The sequence below is a fragment of the Notamacropus eugenii genome, chromosome 1, assembly GCF_028372415.1.
Source record: "Notamacropus eugenii isolate mMacEug1 chromosome 1, mMacEug1.pri_v2, whole genome shotgun sequence".
Taxonomy (NCBI): domain Eukaryota; kingdom Metazoa; phylum Chordata; class Mammalia; order Diprotodontia; family Macropodidae; genus Notamacropus; species Notamacropus eugenii.
The window spans coordinates 708107128-708126311 of NC_092872.1; the positions used below are offsets into that span (position 1 = coordinate 708107128).

A 19184-nucleotide genomic window follows, 5' to 3' on the forward strand; every position below is an offset into this window, starting at 1 on the left:
TGTATCAGTATTAACTGTTATTATTAATAAATGTTTATTGGGTGGGGATGACAGGGTCAGACCTGAGCTTTAGGAAAACCTAGAGGAATGTGAGCTCTTTGTTATTGTTTCTCTGGTGTCAGAGACTCAGTCCCAAAGTGAATGCTTTGGGGAAATTGTTTTTTTACTTCTCTGGTGCCACTCCCCAACTTCCTCAGAATCTGAAATCAAAAGTATCTGGTATCCTCCTCCCCACCCCTACCTACTCCCACTGCAACCCGCAGGATGTTATCACCAACTCCCTTTGTAAGCCCAGAGATTCAAAAGACTTACAGGCTTATTGTAAGAGGCTTGTATCCAAGTCCCTAGAAAAGGGTCTGAGTAACCAGGGAGTAACCCTTATTGCATCGACATCCAGCAACAGTCTCTGGAGCTAATACTTCTACAGCACATTTCCCCGACAGAGGTTTTGAGGGTTGTGTCACATCCTCATTACTCAGCCTGTACTCCTTAGCTCCCAATGCCCACTTAAGCTTGCCCCTTCCACCATGAGAAAAGCTCACTTTGGTTTTTCTGGATTGGATTTCCATTGTTTCCATTGCCACCATTCTCTAAAGGGAGTGGCAACAAAGGTTTCTGTTTGTGACAAAGACTTGGGGACTCCCTCCCCCTCTAGACTTGTCCAACCATTCTTTGAAGTACCCACAAGTACTGTGCTCAGGATCCCCACATCTGAAGTTCTGGGAGCCTCTCATTCCCTGAGATGTCCATGTCCAGTCAACAAAAGAATCCTAGTTGTAGTCCACTGGGGCAGGGGGTGGTCAGGGTCCATGCCAATTTCTTGTTGAATTTTGAATCAGGAAGACCAGAGTCCAAATCCCACCTTAGACCTAATTTACTGGCTGAGTAACTTCCCTCAGTCTCCTCTTCTCTAAATTGGGAATTATAATGACACCTCCCTCACAGGGTGGTAAACATCAAATAACGTTATCTGTTTGCAAACCTTTAAGTGCTATATAAATGTTAGTTATTATTGTTAATAATATTGTTATCTTCTCATAGCTCCTCCCAGTCCCCAGATCCAGGGACTGGTAGGAATATCTAGACAATTAGGGTATTTTTCCATGAAATCTGGTATAGTAGGTAGGGCCGGGGCTGGGACTGGGGCTGGGGGAAGCCAAGTACTTCCTCTGCAATGTTCAAGGAAGTTTTGTAGTCACTCTTACGTTAGTGCGTAATGTTTAGAAAGCACTATATATATACACAGAAATAAGGCTGTCTGAGGTACAAAATCCTGTTATTCATAATTAGCAAGAAAGCACTGGGCCTGGGAGGGTGGGGGAAAGAAGAGCTTTCACAGCTGTGAGGACTCAGCTAGTTCTCGATGTTACTTGTCCATGGTAGACTCCTTAAATCTTGGCCAGTGTTTCCAACCTTACTTCTCTGGGCTGGCCTCAGAGTAAGACGGGTCTCATCATGTTTCTGTAGGCAGGGGGGCAAAAAACCTCATCAGCTTCTGGCCCATCCCACGCAGCAATTAAGAGAAACATGGCTTCCTACACCTTTGCAACAGACTGTCAAGAGGAGAGCGAAGGTTCTGGTCCTCTCTTATAAAAAGGGGTCATGTCTCAAGTGGAAAGTTGGAGAGACTTCAGATAGAGGGGCACAGTTCATGAGCTAGAATCTGACTTTGAATGACTTTCTTTGCCTTTCCCCTTCTTTCCATCGTCTCTTCCCTTTTGGGTCTCCCCAGTTTCCCAAATTTCTTCTTTTTCTACTACGCCCCTCCCCACCGACTTCTTTCTTCCCCAAAATGCCATCACGATGATTAAGAAAAAGGAAGTAACCAACTTTTAAAAGCCTGGCTTGACTTTTCCACTGCTTGCATTTCAAAGGTCAGCTATCCCCCCATGTGGGCAGTGAGGTTCTTCTCATTTAACTATTCTACCCCATAATAATGCACTGAGCAAATCTAGGTACAGAATTTTAGAGCTGAAGAGTATCTTAGATATCACCCCTTCATTTTTTAATTTTTTTCCTTTTGAAATTTCATTGATGGCCTCTTGCGTTTACATCACGGTTATTTCTGTATATAGCCCTTCTCCACATCCCCCAAGCATCCTCCAATAGCATTTCCTTATTTCAAAGAAAAAAAGTTAAACAAAAGTGATGGACAAAATTGGCCTCATCTGATAGAATATGCAACTTTCCATACCTCTAGTCCCCCGTCTTTTGAAAAAAGTGCCAACTCCTCTTATTTTACAGACTAGGAGGTCATGTGGATTGTAGTAGAGACACTGCATTTTATGTCAGGAAATGGGATTTGGATCCTGCTCCTTACCTATCCCTGGGTGATCTGGGGCAAGTCAGTTTATTTCCCCAGGTCTGTTTCTCTGTCTGTAAAATGGATAATCTAGTACAGAAAACCTCTAAACTTCTTTCTGAGCTCTGAATCCTACAAATTCAGAGAAGGGAATTCAGGTCACATATCTAGTGAGGCTAGAATTCAAATCCTTTGTTACCTCTTCCTCAAACCCCTGTTCATCCCTATGAACCAGCCTGCATCTTGGTATTTTAAATATCCAGGTGCCTAATGAATGGCTCTGGTTTTCCTCAGTCTTCATAATCCCTAGAAAAGGCTAGGACTGCAGGGTGTGGATCTCGCCTTGGAGAAGAAGCAAGTTACCGATTTGACATAAAGCTAAGAGACAGCAGCAGTCCCAGAGGCCAAGCCTAACTCTGCCTGTGAGTCTCAAGGGGCTTATGAACTACGTGGTTTAGTGTCTTCTGTTACTGTCTTGTTCCCTTCAGGGACTAGGAGGGGTGGCCCAGCTCTCTGGAGATCTGGGTGGAACAGCAGTAAGAAGGGTGCCCTGGGGATGCCATTCTGGAGAGAGGATCTTCCCAGGAAAGTACCCTTCTCTTTCTTCCATTTTTCATGTGGGTTAACCCAGTTGGCTTTTCTAACAGCTAAATTTTAATGCAGAAGAAATGCTAATATCCCCTCTCAATTTAGCCCTGGGCCTCTTTCCATCCTTTCCCTCCCACCCCCAGTACTCCTTGTGTTGGAGTGGATCTGTCTACTTATACAACATGTTGTAGTGGGTGTAGAACACTAGACTTGAAGTCAAGAAGACCTAGGTTTAAATCCCACCTCAGAAACTTACCAGCGTGATTTTGGGGGTCAGGACTCAATTTCCCTATCTGTAAAATGAAGATAATCATCTTTCATATCTCATAGGACTGTCATGAAGCTTAGAGAGATCTATATAAATGGGAGCTTGTCTATGAAAGAAAGTTTCTGGTTCTCTTTTGTGTCAACTGCTCGCTCTTAAATACTCAAGGCTTGATGAGTTTCGCCCTATCGGTTGTAATGGACAGATTTGGAAACCGAGGGCCTGGATGACAAGTATCTGAGTGGCCTTTAGCAAGTTACTTAACCCTTCCCAGCCTTTTGTTTACCTCTCTGTAAAATGAGAGGGCTCAGATCATCTCTTAGTCCCTTCCTTTGAACCTGCTTGTCACAAAGAACATCGTTGCCTTTCCTGTCTCACTTCCTTCAAGGTAAGTTGGGCATGCCCATATTCCAGCTGAGAGGATAGAAGCCTATCTCTGTGCTCAGAATCCTATACTGGCCAATTTCTTGGCCCTCTCTTGAAGGAGCAGTGGGTGTATTTGCGTAATGCCAGGATAAAAAATAAATTGCCCTAGAGCAGAGAGTTTGGGTGAGATCTTGCCCCATGGTTTTCAGTCCTGATAAGCTCACAGGCTCTTGGCACTTCCTTGGGCTCTTCTCCCCCAGGGATTTGTGCTTTCTTACCCAAGTTGTGTTCATGGTTCCGTTCAGGATGTGGGGCCAAATTTCTTTGGGAGAGGGAAGGGAGCCCTGCATTATTCAAAGAGGAACTTTGAAAACCATCCAGGGACTTTCAAGTTCCTCTGACTTTCTGTCCTATCTGGATACAGAGTGCTCTGATTATCCTGCAAACCTACCCAAGAGTTTTAAGAAGGAGTTGAAACATTCGAGTCTTGGGTCATGAAGCCTCCTACCACCAACCACCCTATATTTTTACAGTCCGTCTAACTTTTAGTCTATTGTCTTTAAATTCTATGCTTTCGTTTCGTGGGATCATAGACTTTGGGCTAAAAGAGATCAAATGAGGTCACCAAATCCAACCCCATCATTTTACAGACAAGGAAACTGAGAACCAGAGAAATTAAGTGATTTATCTGTGCTCACCTAGCCAGTAGTGACTGTGGAAGAATTTGAACTCGGTTCTTTCTGACTCCAAGCTCAGAGTTTTATCTATTGCAGTACTCATGACAGTCCTGTGAGAAAGATAGGGCAGGTTCTTTTTTTCCCCCTTTCTTTGTTTCTTTCTTTCCTTCCTTCCTTTCCTTCCTTCTTTCCCTCCTTCCTTCCTTCCTTCTTTTTTCTTTTTTTTTTTTTTTGAGGCAATTGGGGTTAAGTGACTTGCTCAGGGTCACACAGCTAAAAAGTGTCTGAGGCTATATTTGAACCCCTGACTTCAGAGCCTAGACTCTATCCATTGCACCTCCTAACTGCCGTGGGGCATGTCCTTTTAGCCCCATTGTATGGATTGGAATACTGAGGCATTATGATATTTCATAATTCTAGAACTGGAAGGGAGGCATTGGACTTGGCATTAGCAAGAGCAGAGTTCAGGTCCTGCCTCAGTCACCTATTTGACTGTGTGACCCTGGGCAAGTCACTTAACTTCTCTTAATCCCAGTTTCCTCATCTGTGAAATAAGGATAAGAATGGTACCCACCTGGCAGGATCGTTGAAATGGTATATCTGAAGTGACTTCAGACCTTAAAAGGCTTATGTAAACGTTAGCTATTATTGATGTTGCAGGTGGAGAAACTGAGGCCGAGGAAACAAAGGCTGTCCCTCCATCTGGATTTGTCTTGTACATTCAGGTCAAATGAGCTATTTGTTGCACTGTAATGCCTGGCACAGAGTAGGCATTATATACACACATATCACTTCTCCCATTCAGATGTAAGCTTTTTGAAAGTTTTCTCTCCAGGGCTTAGCACAGAGCCCGGTACCTAGGAGGGCGGTCCTAAGGGTTTGTTGATTGATTAAGTGACTTGCCCAAGGTCATGCTGGTACTGAGTGTCCCCAGCAGGACATCTGCCCTACTTTCCCCACATTTAAGTGACTGTCCCGATCCCCAGCTCTCCTGCATTGGCGCCCTGTGGTCTAGCCCTAGTCCCATGCTTGGGGAGTATTTATGTCTCAGTGAGAAGGCAAGAGGCAGAGGTTGGCTCCCATGACTTACTGAGGTCCGAGTGGGCTGACTGGACTTGCTTTTGCCCAAGGCTGCTGGTGAAAATAGAAATCCGGCTCCTTCAGTGGCGTTACATCACTGACTAGTGGGAGAAGGGGGATGAGTGATGATAAAGATGGAATTCAAATCAATTTCATGTTTTAAAGGGATGATGCAATCAGATGACAGGAAATGGAATTGGCACAAAAGAGTACTAAAACTGGCCCTGAGGCTTCGGGTTTACCATCATCCTGCCTCACCAGTGACTCAGTGGTTGACTGTCAGGGCAGCAGCTCCTGTTCTTACAAGTGTCTGAGCAAACATCCGGGGCAGGGCGGCTGCTCTGGCTGCAGCAACCGCCATGCCACTCCCTCTGCCCTCCCCCAGGATTGGACTAAAATCCACAGTCCTACTTGTACCCCCCCCCCCCCCCCCCCCGTTCTAGAAGTTGCCCCTAACCCTCCCTGTGTTTCATGTTCTCTGGGTCTCATTCAAGGTAGACCAGTACTTTCTGCTTGTTGTCAAAGCAGAGGGACCATTTGTTTATTAAGTATCCGTTGCTTCTGCTAGATACCCTTGAGGAAAAACAATTCCAGCTCTTGGAGAGCTTTCCTGGATGGTAACTGGAAGTGAGAGAGCTGGATCCTCAAGTTTGTTAGGTTTTGAACACTTGATGTGGAAGAAGGAAGGGAGACTACACCCGTCCCTCTTACCGTCACTTCTCTATCACGATGCCTTACCACTTCTACCCTGTGGATTATTGTCTGGGGTGGGAGCTGTCCAGTGAGATACAACCTGACTGATGGGCACAAACCATACTCTGGGGCGCAAGTCCTCTTTTCTCCCATTTCACTATGCTCAGAACATGCTGTCCTCTGTCCTGGCCCATTATACACTCTCTCTATCTGAATTTGCCTGGAATTCTTAGTGGTTCCTTAACCAGTTAGTTTGGGCTAAACGATTTTAGGCAAATATTGTGGTCATTCTGTTAACGAGTTTCCTCCTCTATTCAAAGATCTCTGATCTTTGCAGTAGAAATACTTCCTCCAGTGATCCTCATGAGCTGCTTCAGGCAAGAAATTCATTACCCTGTGGCTCGCTTGGTGGTAAGCCTTTCCCCAAACTTGGCCAGGTTGTTCCCCGGCCAATAGGCATTGCCAGGCCCCCTTCAGAAGCCTTCCCAGCTTGGCCTAGAACTTGCCAGAACTTGTGTCCTCCTGACACAGCCCTTGAGAAGCCCGAAGCATCTCCATGCCAGGATGAGGTAACTGAAGATTTTAATGGAAATCACCTTGCTTAAGTGAAACACTATAAATAGGAGAGGACTGGGAGCCTTTTGTAACTTCAGACTTTTTTTTTTAGTATTAAGGACCCTGCCTGGGTAGGAAAAATTTACATTTCTGTGTCTTTGTGAATCCATTAGTCAACAAGGATTTATTAAGTGCCAGGCACTGTGCTAAGATACAAAGAAAGGCAAAAACGTAGTCCTTGCCCTCAAGGGGATCACAAGGGGAGACAACATTCAAACAGTTATGGACATGTAAGATACATGTTGTTACTTGTCTTTTGTTCTTGAAGGTGGCGCCATGACTTGCAAGTGAATTGGATTTAAGCGAGGGAGGGCTACACATAAAATATGTGCAGTATAAATGAAAGGCAATGTTGGAGGGAAGGTATTAGCAGTGGGAGAGGACCAGGAAAGACTTCCTGCATAGCATGGAATTTTAGCTGAGACTGGAAGGAAACCAGAAGGAAGGGCATTCTAGGCACTGGGGACAACCACAGAACATGCTTGGAGATGGGAGGGATGTTGTGTTTTGTGAAAAGAACAGCAAGGAGTCCCTGGATCAAAGAGGGTATGCAGGTGAATAAGATGTAAGAAGACTAGGAGAGATAGGAAGGCATTGGGTTATAGAGGGCTTTAAAAGCCAATCCACATCATTTTATATTTGGTCCTGGAGGTGCTAGGGAGCCACAGGAATTTATCAAATAAAGGTGTGATGTGGTCAGATCTGTAAGGAAGATCTGTGTGGTAGATGGGTAGAGATTGGATTAGAGTGGGAAAAGATTTGAGGCATGGAGACCAACCAAAGACCATTGTAGTAGTCTAGCCTTGAGGTCATGCGATCTACATTAGGGTGGTGTCAGAAGAGCTTCCCTCTGTACAGGTGTAATGAAGATAAAATTGACAAGACTTGGCGACAGATTGAACATGGAGACGATCAAGACAGTTGAATTGAGGACGGCACCTGGATAACTGACAGGATGTTGGTATCCTTGACTCTAATAGGGAAGTTTGGGGGGAAAGATAATGAGTAGTTCAGTTTCAGACATGTTGAATTTAAGGTGTTTATGAAGCATCCAGTTCCAGATATCCAACCGGCAGTTGGAGTTGTAAGTCTGGAGTTTAGGTGAGAAATTAGTGCTGAATAAATAGATCTGAAAATCATTTACATAGAAGGGATAATTGATGATAATTGAATCCATGGGAGCTGATTAGATCACCAAGTGAAATAGCTAGAAGAAGAGAAGAGGGCCAAGGAGAGAACCTTAGGGAACACGTGTGGTTAACAGATGTGACCTGGATAAAGATCCCTCAAAAGAGGCCAGGAAAGGGTACTCAGATAGATAGGAGGAAAACCAGGAGAGAGTGGCATCCAAAAAACCCAGGGAAAAGGGATTTTCAAGAAGAGGGTAGTCAAGAGTGTCTCAAAGGCTACCGAGAAGTCAAGAATGAGAATTGGGGAAAGGGGCATCAGGGGCAGCTAGGTGATGCAGCAGATAGAGTACCGGTTCTGGAATCAGAAGGACCTGAGTTCAAATGTAGTCTCAGACACTGACTAGCTCAGTGACTCTGCGAAAGTCACTTAACTCCCATTGACAAGGAAGGATGGGAAAGGGGGTGTTTAGAGTTTGGCAGTCAATAGTTCCTTAGTAGCTTTGGAGAACAGTTTCAGTCAAGTATAGTTAAAAGAATGAGGAGAAAAGAAGTGGGGCGTCTATCGCAGACAGCCTTCTCAAGTAGTTCAGCCACCAAAAGGAAGAGAGAGATATGGGACAACATCTGAAGGGGACGAGGGTGGATGGAGGGGAAGGGAGGGAAGGAAGGAGGGATTTTTTCAGATGGAGGAGACATGGATGTTTTTAGGCAGGAGGGAAAGCAGCCAGGAGACAGATGAATGAAAGTAGGGACAATCTGCTGGGGAAAATGGGATGAAATGGGATGGCTTGTACCTGCAGAAGGGTTTGTTTTGGCAATAAGAGCTGCCTGCCTCTTCATATGAGACAGGGGTGAAGGAAGAGAGTGGCAGAAGACATCTGAGTGATAGGAGATGAGGAAGGAGAGAGAAAAGGGAACTCATAACAAACAGCCTCAAGTTTTTCAGTAAAATATGAGGCAAGTTTCTCAGCTGAGAGAGTGGGGTGGGGGTGAGGAGATCATGAGAAGTTTGAGAAGGGATGAAAAGGTATGGAAGAGCCGCCATGGTGAGTAAGATTGTGAATCCATGAAGGAAGCATGAAAGGAATGCGTTGCTCCTTTTGGTAATGGCCCTGTTGAGATCACGTAACATAAATTTGGACCCAGTCATCATGGTTTTTTTTATATTCTCTGACTTTATTCAGTTCCATTGAACGGGAACAAAGAGGATGATGTGAATGAACATGACTGGGGTTTGTGAGAACAAAAAGGTGGTAAGGTGAAGGGTCAAGGGACTTGAGTAGAGGACAATGTCAACTTGATTATGTTCACCATGGAGTCTAGGAAGGGGCAAGGGTGTGGCCAGTGCCAGGGTGATGGCCTGGGAAAGAAGGGTGGAGGGATTGGAAGTTTAGATGAGGATGAAAAACAAAGGTCAGGGTTGTTAAGTTAGAGAAAAGGAGACTTAAAAAGCACTGAGGGTAGATAGTGAAGTCTTATTATCCCCATTTTACAGATGAGGAAACTGAGGATCAGGGGATATGATTTGGGGTTGTAAAGTCTTATTACCTTCATTTTACAGATGAGGAAACAGGATCCAAAGAAACTGTCCCAAAAAACTTGGCAGTAGATCTTGGGGCAAAGAACAGAAGGCAGCTTGGCCTTGGATCTTAAAATGGCAGCCCTCTTTGAAGCATCTACTTCCAGCCTAACCACTAGGGCCTGCTGGGCCAGGCATACTCCTCCCCAGGTTAAACGTCCAGTTTTCCCTTCCCCAAGGCTCCATGTCACACATAGCCTGGCACTCCCTACCTCGGGGGATGTCGCCAGAGAGGTGAAACAGGTTTCCAGGTGATCAGCCCTTGCTCAGAGGCTCATTCCAACCTTTTCACCAGATGATCTTCCTTTGTTGCTCCCATGAGCCTGTGGTGTTTTCCAAACCACGATGAGGGCCTATGAACAGCACTACAGATGTTAGGGGTATTTCCCATCCAGCCTTCTCTCCCCTTTTCACGCCAACCCCAGACAGAGACATCCTTCTTCGTTCTGTCATTTCTTCTGTACAGGGCTGATGGACTCAGTCAGCTTCATCTGTGCCCTCCTGGTCACAGGTGGCACCTCCTAACTCCAGAGACCTGTGCCTTTGGTCACAAGGGAGAAGCAGGGTAAACCCCTCTCTGTGGATGGGAGCAAAGGATAGAGGGTAAATGTTTCAGATCTGGAATCAGAAAATGTGGCTTTCCCTCTGGGCGCTGCTACTCACTTCTTTTCTGGGCCTCAGTTTCCTCCTCTGTAAAATAAGGGGAAACTAGGCTGGATTGGACTTTCAGATCCACCCTGGTTCTAAATCTATGACATCCGACTCTATTGCTTTATTTATGAAGCAAACTCCAAGGTTCGATCTTGCTCTAAATCCTGTGAATGTGATAAATTCAAGGATCGGTGCATGTGTGTGTATGTGTGTGTTGCGGGGGTGAATGAACAAAAAAAAAAAAAGAACCCAAGAATCGATCATTTTGTCTACATAACAGTAGACAAATTTGTTTATGCTGCTAGCCTTAGACTACCTGGCTTCCAATAACAGTAGTTATTATTATTATAATGTACATGTATGTAGCCCTTTAAGGTTTGACAAGTTCTTGATATATTTTAACTCATTTGGTCCTCAAAACAATCCCATGAAGTAAGTGCTGTTACTGCCCCCATTTTATGGAGGAAAAACTGAGGCACAGAGGTTAAGTGACTCAACCAGTGTCACACAGGAATAACTGAGTTAGAATCCTGCCTCAGACTCAGTTTTTTTCTCATTCCAAGTCAGGAAGATTCAGCTCAGCTTCCTGCAGGAAGCCCTTCATGATCTCCCCCAGAAGCTATACTAAATATCTTTGTAACCCTGGGTAAGTCATTTAAATTCTAGCTCCGTTTCCTCATCAGTAAAATGAAGATAATAGTAGCTTCTATATCCCAGGATTGTTTTAAGGATCAAATGAGATGAAAAGCACTTAGATGTAAAAGATATTTTAAAAAAGATGTAAAGAGATGTAAAAGAACTTAGCACAGAGACTGACACTAGTAGGTGCTTTATAGAGGTTAGTTTTTATAATAATTATTATTATTAGTGCCATTTCCCTGTAAGGTTAGCTTCCAATTATCCTGTACTTACTTTGTATATTTAATTTATATACAGCTTCTTGAGGGCAGGGACCATTTTTGCATTTTCTTTGCCTGGAATCTTGATGTGTTCTTTGCTTAGTTCTGACTTTTGTGAGGTTTTTTGGAGTCAGCTAATCCAAACCTGGGTTTCAGTCTCTGGTCTTAATAACTATGGAGAGACTTAACTGGGGTATGGTAAGTTGTGTGTTGACCAGAGGTCCCATTTAGAAGGCTTACGTTAAGAGTATACACACATACACACCTTCCACCTTAAACCTTCCATATACCAATCTGCTGCTCCTCTCTCAAGGGAGAGAGAGAGAGATAGAGAGATGGAGGAGAGAGAGACACACAGAAGGGGAGAGAAACCGAGAGAGAGGAGACATATACACACACAGAAGGATGGGGAAAAGAGAGAGGTGGGTATGGGTGTCAAAGAGAGAAATCCTTCTAAACGTGACATCCTAAACAAAGCACAATTTGCTATACCCTGATTAAGTCTCTATGTAGTTATAGGGTTGAGTTGGATTATCAAGTGTTTTCCCCGAAGTACGTCTAGCATTGGAACATTCTCCTCCCTTTTTTTTTCCATTTGTGTTTAAATTTTCTTTTTGACTGTGAACCAAATCCATAAATAGGAATTTTGTGGTACACAAAGAACTAAAAAGAAGACTATATATGAAAGTGTGAACTCTTGAGCCATTGGGTTTGGTGGTTCAGGGGTGGGTTTTCTCCATTCAGCACGACTGTAGCAAAGTTGCAGTTTGTTTTCCTGTCTGGATTTTTTGGATTTCCTTTGGTATCACACCTTTGTCCTCTTCTCCTACCTTCCTTAGTGGCATTGATCAGGTGCCCTGGACAGATGCTAGAGCTTCTCAGCACCGATGATCTTTTCACTGTGAGGAGTGACGGGACAATCCTGGTGAAACAGCCGGTGTTCCTGCAGGACAGGAGGACTTTCTCCATCCATGCCAGAGACTCCAGTGGCCAGAAAGCCTCTGTCACCGTGACAGTAATGAAGAAGCAGGACCCCTCTGATGAGGTAACAGGAGCATTCTATTTGGATAGCAAGGACCTATCGTTTGAGTTGTATGATGAGGGGATATCTGAGCTCTGACTGGCTCTTAGCAGGATGGGCAAGTGGGAAGGTGCAACACTGCCTAGATGGCTGGATCTGGAGTCAGGAAGACCTGAGTTCAAATTTAGCCTCAAGCACTTCCTAGCTATTTGACCCTGGGCAAGTCACTTAACCTCTGTCTGCCTCAGTTTTCTCATCTGTAAAATGAGGATAATAATTGCACCTGCCTTCCCAGGGTTGCTGTGAAGATCAAATGAGATAGTAATTGTAAAGTGCTTAGCACAGTGCCTGGCACATAGTAGGAGGTATATAAATGCTAGTTAGGTAGTGGTAGTGGAGGTGGTAGTAGTAGTAGTTAGTAGTTGTCATCGTCGTTGTAGGGAGAGTGAGCTTGGCAGCTGTAAGAGTGCCTTGAGGGCATGGGAGAATGTCACCCAAAAATGCCAAACTGGAGGCCAATGTCCAATGACTTATAGTAGGGAGTCTGGGCCAAATAACTCCAGCCATCTTGGCTGCAGAATCAGGTTTTTTTTTTAGCAGGATGCATGAAGCCCAAGGGATCAGGGAAGGCCAACTCCCCACAGATACAGGGAGTTCTGACCTGGCATTCTCTGGCCAACACTAAAACCGAAGGTCAGGGGCCACAAAGAGGAATAAAATATTAGAGAAGGAACTGAAAGTCATGCATACCTGCTTATTCACCTACAAAGCAAAGCTCTATCCTGACACCTGGTTAATCACAATAAGCATTATTAGCATTTCTATAACTTCTTTAAGGTTTTCAAAGTACTATGATAATATCGTATCTCTTATATGCTAATAAATAATGATAACATCAATAAAAATATATAATAATAACTCTGGAGGTGCTATTATTCTCCCCATTTTGTAGATGAAAAAACTGAGGTAAATTGGGGTTAAATGACTAGAAAGGGTTATTATGCAAGTAACTGCGAATTTTCTAGGTTTCTGTCAGTGCTGGGAGTGTCCTTAGAACAGAGAATGTCAGGGCTGGGTAAGGAGGGGGTGAAATGGGGGAGGGGGATGGGAACCTACTTAGGACATAGAATGTCAGAGCAAGGAAGGACCTTAGGACAGGAATGTCAGGGCCCCTAGAAAATGGAATGGCAGAGGTGGGAGAGACCTCAGAACGCAGAATGTCAAAGGTGGGACAGTCCTTAGAACACAGAATGTCAGAGATAGAAGCAGTCTTAGAGAATGTCAGAGTAAGGAGAAGCCATAGAACACAGAATGTCAGGATTGGGAGGGATCTTAGAACATAGATACCCTGATGGTAAAATGAGGATAAGTTGTCTGGCCTCTCTTTACCTACCTTTTGGAGCTGTTGAGAATAAATGAAACAACTTAAACCCTTCAGAGAAAGCCTTGAAGCTCTTTGGAAAAGGCCTGAGGTTCTCATTTTCCAGGGGAGTGTTTTGTGGGGGGGTAGAATACTAGGGAAACTACCTTGCCCAGAGCCCTGCCCTTGTCCCAGGTCCCATGTGGATGCATAACCAACCTTACTTATTTACCTCCTTTCTCTTTTGTCCTTTTCCCAACTGGAAAGGAGAGGGGTGTGTGTTGAGGGGTGTATACATCAGCTATTTTCATGTCAATAGTAAAGAATCTTTGCCTCTTCTCTTAGGAAAGGCAGGCACTGAAGCCTTCCTCATCCAAACACAGTCTTCGGAGACGGAAGAGGGAATGGGTTGTGCCTCCCATCTCTGTTTCTGAAAATGGGAAGGGTCCTTTTCCCCAGAAGCTGAATCAGGTATGGATCCCCCTTCTGCTTCTCGTCCTATTTCCCCCATGACTTTGATATCCCATGTTAAGTCTCTTTTTGGAAAGTTTTTTGTTCCTTGTAGCATGGAGATTAGGAGGATTTAATGTAGCAACATCTGCTAAAAAACATCGTTCTTGGGTTTTTATGGCTCATGGTGATTTGGAGCGGCAATTTGGTCTGGTTGTAATAAGGTACTGGTTGAGCTCTCCAGAAGGTTTTGAGTTCTGTATTTGCAGCAAGTATGAGAGTTTGACTGTCTGTGCATGAAAGGTGAAGAGTTTCTGATGAATTGTTTAAACCACCAGGTCACATCTTGGAAGGTATTTGGCAGGTGCTGAATTTTTACCTTCTGTAGTGATGTATTACAGTGTTTCATTGCATATTTGACTTTGATTACTAAGTCTAGGCTTCGTAAGGATTAATCCTTCTGTAGTTTTTGGTGACAATGGTTGGGTCCTGAATCACCATTCTTAACCTGACTTGACATGGCTCTCACTTAGGATTGCATTCTTGGATCATGGCCACTCATGGATTCCATCCAGAGGTATACCACTTTGGGTTACAATAGACATATCCAATGGCGTGTGCCCATTTTCAGCCTTGATAGTGACTCAGAAAAATGGTGTCTCTTTGTTCCAAAAAAGTGTTTCTATAGGATGTTGACCTGTTCATTATGTGTTCCAAGAAAGTCTATTCATCTCTCATCTTTCTCCTTTTTGCTAAGGAGGTGTGCGGCTTTCTCTTGCCACCTGAAGCTGCTGGGACCTGTTCTCTGTTTCATTAATACTGTACAAATTATTGTCATTAATTATTATATAATAGTTGTCAATCATCTTTCATAAAGGGAGTTTCATATATCAATGAAATGTGAAGTCCAGTGAATAATAATGATGACAATCATTGATGATTTTATTACTATTATTAAGGCAGCCATGGCTAGTGGACAGAGTGCTAAGCTTAAAGTCAAGAGGACCTGCCTTTGACCTTTCTAGCCATAAGTCCTTCATTTGAGTGTGCCGTAGCAACTCTCTAGGATTCTCCTTCCATGGGGGGCTTGTGGGAAGGTGGTAGAGTATTAGGACCTAGAGGAGTCCAGCTCCCCCACAAACATTCCAGGAAAACTTTAAAACAGAAATAAGAAGAATCAACTGTAGGATCTTCTACTCAGGTCAGGCCTGCATGGAAAGATGGCTAGAAACCCTGCAAAAGCCCTGAAGTAGAAGAAGCAGAATAGGAGGAGGAAGGAGTTTTTGTGTCAACTGGAGAGGGGATCCAAGAAGATCCCAGCAAGAGAGTGGTCCTAGAGTTCCTGTGGCACAAAGACCTCAGGAAAAGCTCAATTCGAGGAAAGCCCTAGAGCCCAATGGTGAAGGCAAGGCAAAGACTCCAGACAGGGCCTGACTTGGGGAGTGTAGCCCCAGGTCCCTGTGGCAAAAGAGAGACCCCAGGTGGAGACCAGCACAGGGAAAGCCCTAGAGTTCCATGACAAGAGCTCAGTGAGAGAACAGCCCCAGAAACTTGCAGAGGTCAGAAGGGAGAGGAGGGCCCCTGACAGAGGTCAGTGAGGAGGCAGATCTAAGCCCCATGAGAGGAGAGGGAAGGCCTGGGAGTCCTTATAGTAGTCCTTATAGTATAGGAAAAGGCCTCAATGGCAGGGCCACCTTGAGCGCCAAACTGCAGAATAAAGACCACAAGTATTATTCAGGTAGCTCCGAACTAATCTAATGTCAGGCAGCCTGGGCCTGGGCCACAACAGGACTCAACAACAGGACTTCCTGTATAAAGTGGGACCGTCAAACTCAGGACCAAGCAGGAGCTACTCACACTATTCTGGCCTACGGGAATGGAGCTTGGTGCATGCTCTGAGACTGAGATAAGCAAACCAAAGGAAACACCCAGTACAATGAAGAAATACCTTCTAACTAAGAGAGACCAAAGGGGAAAACCTTGCAGCCCTATAGTGCTTCAGAGAAAAAATGCCCAGCCACCAGGATTACAAGAGTACCTGGAAGAAATGAAACGAGATACAAAATGGATTAATAAGGAAATAATGACAAGGGAAATTGACACCATAGATCACATGGTGGGAACCCTTATACACCTGCAGCTCTGGAAATCAGAGTGAACCAAATGAAAAATAACTCAATGGGACAAGAAATTTTTTGAAAAAAATTAAAAGGTAGTAGAGGGGGATAGGAAAAAAGTGTAAGAAAGATAATATTAAAAACAATTAATTTAGAAATTGGATCAAGGAAAGATAATGTGTAAGAATTATTGGAATATATGAAAAACATGAACAGGAAAAACCCTGGATATGATGTTTCAAGGAATCATAAATAAAAACTTCCTGGCACTCTTAGAATGAGTGGGCAAATTAAAAATAGAAAAAATCAGCTAGTCCCCTCCTAAAAGAAACTCCAGAATGAAAACTCAAAATCAATGTCCTATTTATATGGAAATATGTTTAATAAGATGTACATGTATAACCTATATCAGATTGATTGCTGTCTTGGCAAGAAGGAAGGGAGAAAAAAATTTGGAACTCAAAATCTTATAAAAGTGAATGTTGACAACTTAAAAAAAAAGTCGTAGCTGAAATCCGTAGCTTCCTGGGCAAAGGAAAAATATAACAAGCAGCCAAAAATAAAGCATTTTAGTACCAAAGAGCCACAGATAGAACTGCCATAAAAAAGGAGAATAGAACTTGGAGTATGATATTCCAAAAGGAAAATGATATAAAGTCTTATAATCAAGAATAAATAACATGGCAGAACTAAATATAATCCTCCAGGGGAAAAATGGACCTTTAATGAAATTGAAGATTTCCATATGGAAACACAGATGCTAAGAAAAACATAGAACAATATATACTTACGTTCAGTTGGAAGGTACTATATGGGGTTGAATTAATTGCATGCTAATAGGAGGAGAAGAAACATGTCTTCCTAGAACACTGTATCTTTAAGGGTCATAAGGAAAGACAAATATGACAGAAGACCGAGGCATCATTTTTCTTAAGTTGTTTCTAGACGTCTTTGTCTACAAGTTCAATATGTTTTGTTGTAAAGACATCATGCTTTCTTTTAATGTTATTACTTTTTCCTTCTCTTCTTCTAGATTGTCCTTCATTTCTATGTATTTGCATCTTCAATGTTATTTTCTCTTTTATTTCTTTGATGAGACTTGCCACTGTGAAATCAAGTTTTCCCATTCAGCTAATTATTTCTGCTGTGCAGGAGTAAATTCTGTTTTCACAATTCTTATTTATTTTTTAAACCATCCAGGAACATCCTGCTATGGTTTCCTACTTTCATGGGAATCCATGGAGTCCTCTGTTTCATCAAGTGTTAATTCATTGTCCTTGGTCTTGAAACATTTATTCTTAAATGTCTGCTTTCTTTCCTGATCTGGAAGCTGTATTTCTTTCTGCTATTACTATCTTCCCTGTTAATTTATCTGCTTATGCTCAAGTTTTTAATTGAATTTTCTTCCTCCTGAGAGCTTTGATAATTTCAGTCTTCTTTCCCTTGTTTTCCCCTATTGCTCACTTTTTGACTCCTTTTTATTTGAGGAGAGTTTCCCTGGGGGTTGGATCTCAAAGCTGTCTCATCTTCCTATGCTTGGCAACCTACAGTTCACTAGCCTTGGTCTCTTTCTCAAGTGCTTTCGCGGGGTGTAGAATCTTCCCCAGCTAGATGTTGGGGTCTTTTCCTCAGGCTTAATGAGGTCCTGTCCCTTCCCCCCAATTTCTTTGCTCCTCAGTTCTCTGGCTGAGTTCTCTTGTGGCACAGATCTCTGACACTCTGTTGTCACAGCCTAAACAAGCTGCTTCCCTTTGAATTTTTAAGACACTGGAGGAAAAGGGTATAGGGTTGAGTTCTGTTGCCTTTGGGTCAACTTGTGCAGCCTGGAGTCTGGGGATGGATTGCTGAGCCAGGGATTATAAATATTATTGGCGTTTACTGTTGTTAAGTTCATTGGGTTTTCACCTTATTTTGGTTCTGAGTGTCCTAAATTGTGGAGATTTCCAAAACTGCTTTGTCTCTTGTGCATAGCTCCTATTTTGGAGAGGTTGTGAGGATCAGAAGAAGTGTGTGGTCCTCCATCTTGTTGGTCATGTGACCTGGAAGTGTCCTCTGGAGGTAGTTTTGTTTTATTTTAATGATCTCAGAAGAAGGTAGAAATGAGAGGGATCATGGACTATACTGGGGAAGAAAAGCAGGAGAGAAAAATCACTATCATGTAATAGAAATGCATAAGATGAAGAACATTCAAACATGGAACAAAGGAGGGAAAAAAATGGGAATCCCATGTAGGTAAAGGAAGATGGAACCTAATTACATATATACTTGCACACATACATGTGTGTAACAAATACAAAGATTTCAGTATTGAAATACATTACACTCAAAATAGATGTCAGGGGCAAGGAAGACAGAGGGGGTGGGCAGGAACAAATAAGGGATCAATCATAAGCAAAGTAAACTCCGACATTGAAAATAGGAATACGAAAGGATGTGTTAAGAGGAAACGAAAAAGTAAAGTCTTAGGACAAGGGACAGGGCAAGGGGAAGAGAAGGGCTTCAGCCTGAAAAAGGAGACATTTCCATTTCATTCACAGATCACAAGTGTCAGGCAAACTCCCTCTCTTTATCACCTTATTTGTGAAGAAGAGAGTGGGGAGCAGCAAGACGAGAAAGTATGAGAGGACAGAATGGGATAGGTTGGGTATACAACATGCAGAAAATAATGAATTGAGTAGCCTAGAGTTAGATACGTGCAAAGACCCCAGCGACTGCGGTAAAAACTCACTATTTCACAGAAACTGCTATGAAAAAACTGGAAAACTGTCTAAAACAATTTAGGTATAGACCAACATCTCACACATCAAGATAAACTCCAAATGGATATAAGATTTAGATGTATTTTACAATGGAGGGGAAGAGGAGGGAGGTGAGAGGGAAAGAGTTTGTCAGATTTGGCTTAAGGAGAGAATAATGTATGTATTCAGTTGGGTATGAAAATATATCTTACCCTACAGGAAAGTAGGGAGGAGGGGGATAAGAGAGGGGGGATGGCAGAAGGGAGGGCGCATGGAGGAAGGGGGTAATCAGAAGCAAACATTTTTGAGGAAGGACAGGGTCAAAGGAGAAAATTGAATAAATGGGAGGTGGGATAGGATGGAGGGAAATATAGTTAATCTTTCACAACATGTCTATTATGGAAATGTTTTGCATGACTACACATGTATAACCTATATCGAATTGCTTGCCTTCTCAATGAGGGTAGGTGGGGAGGAAGGAAGGGAGAGAATTTGGAACTCAAACTTTTAAAAATAAATGTTAAAAATTATTTTTATATAAACTGGGAAATAAGATATACAGGCAATGGGGTATCGAAATCTATCTTGCTCTACAGGAAAATAGAAGGGAAGGGGATAAGACAAAGGGGGTGTGATAAAAGGGAGGACAGATT

The 19184-nt window shown here is 43.2% G+C and overlaps 1 protein-coding gene across 2 annotated transcripts in view; it reads left to right on the forward strand.

Moving 5' to 3' along the window:
- Positions 1–19184, forward strand: part of CDH3 (cadherin 3) — a 46221-nt gene that overhangs the window by 10895 nt on the left and 16142 nt on the right. For both annotated transcript variants that reach the window (XM_072636414.1, XM_072636415.1), the window contains 2 exons: positions 11685–11890; positions 13572–13697. In XM_072636414.1, coding sequence (XP_072492515.1) covers positions 11685–11890; positions 13572–13697 — 332 coding nt within the window. The remainder of the gene's footprint in view (positions 1–11684; positions 11891–13571; positions 13698–19184) is intronic.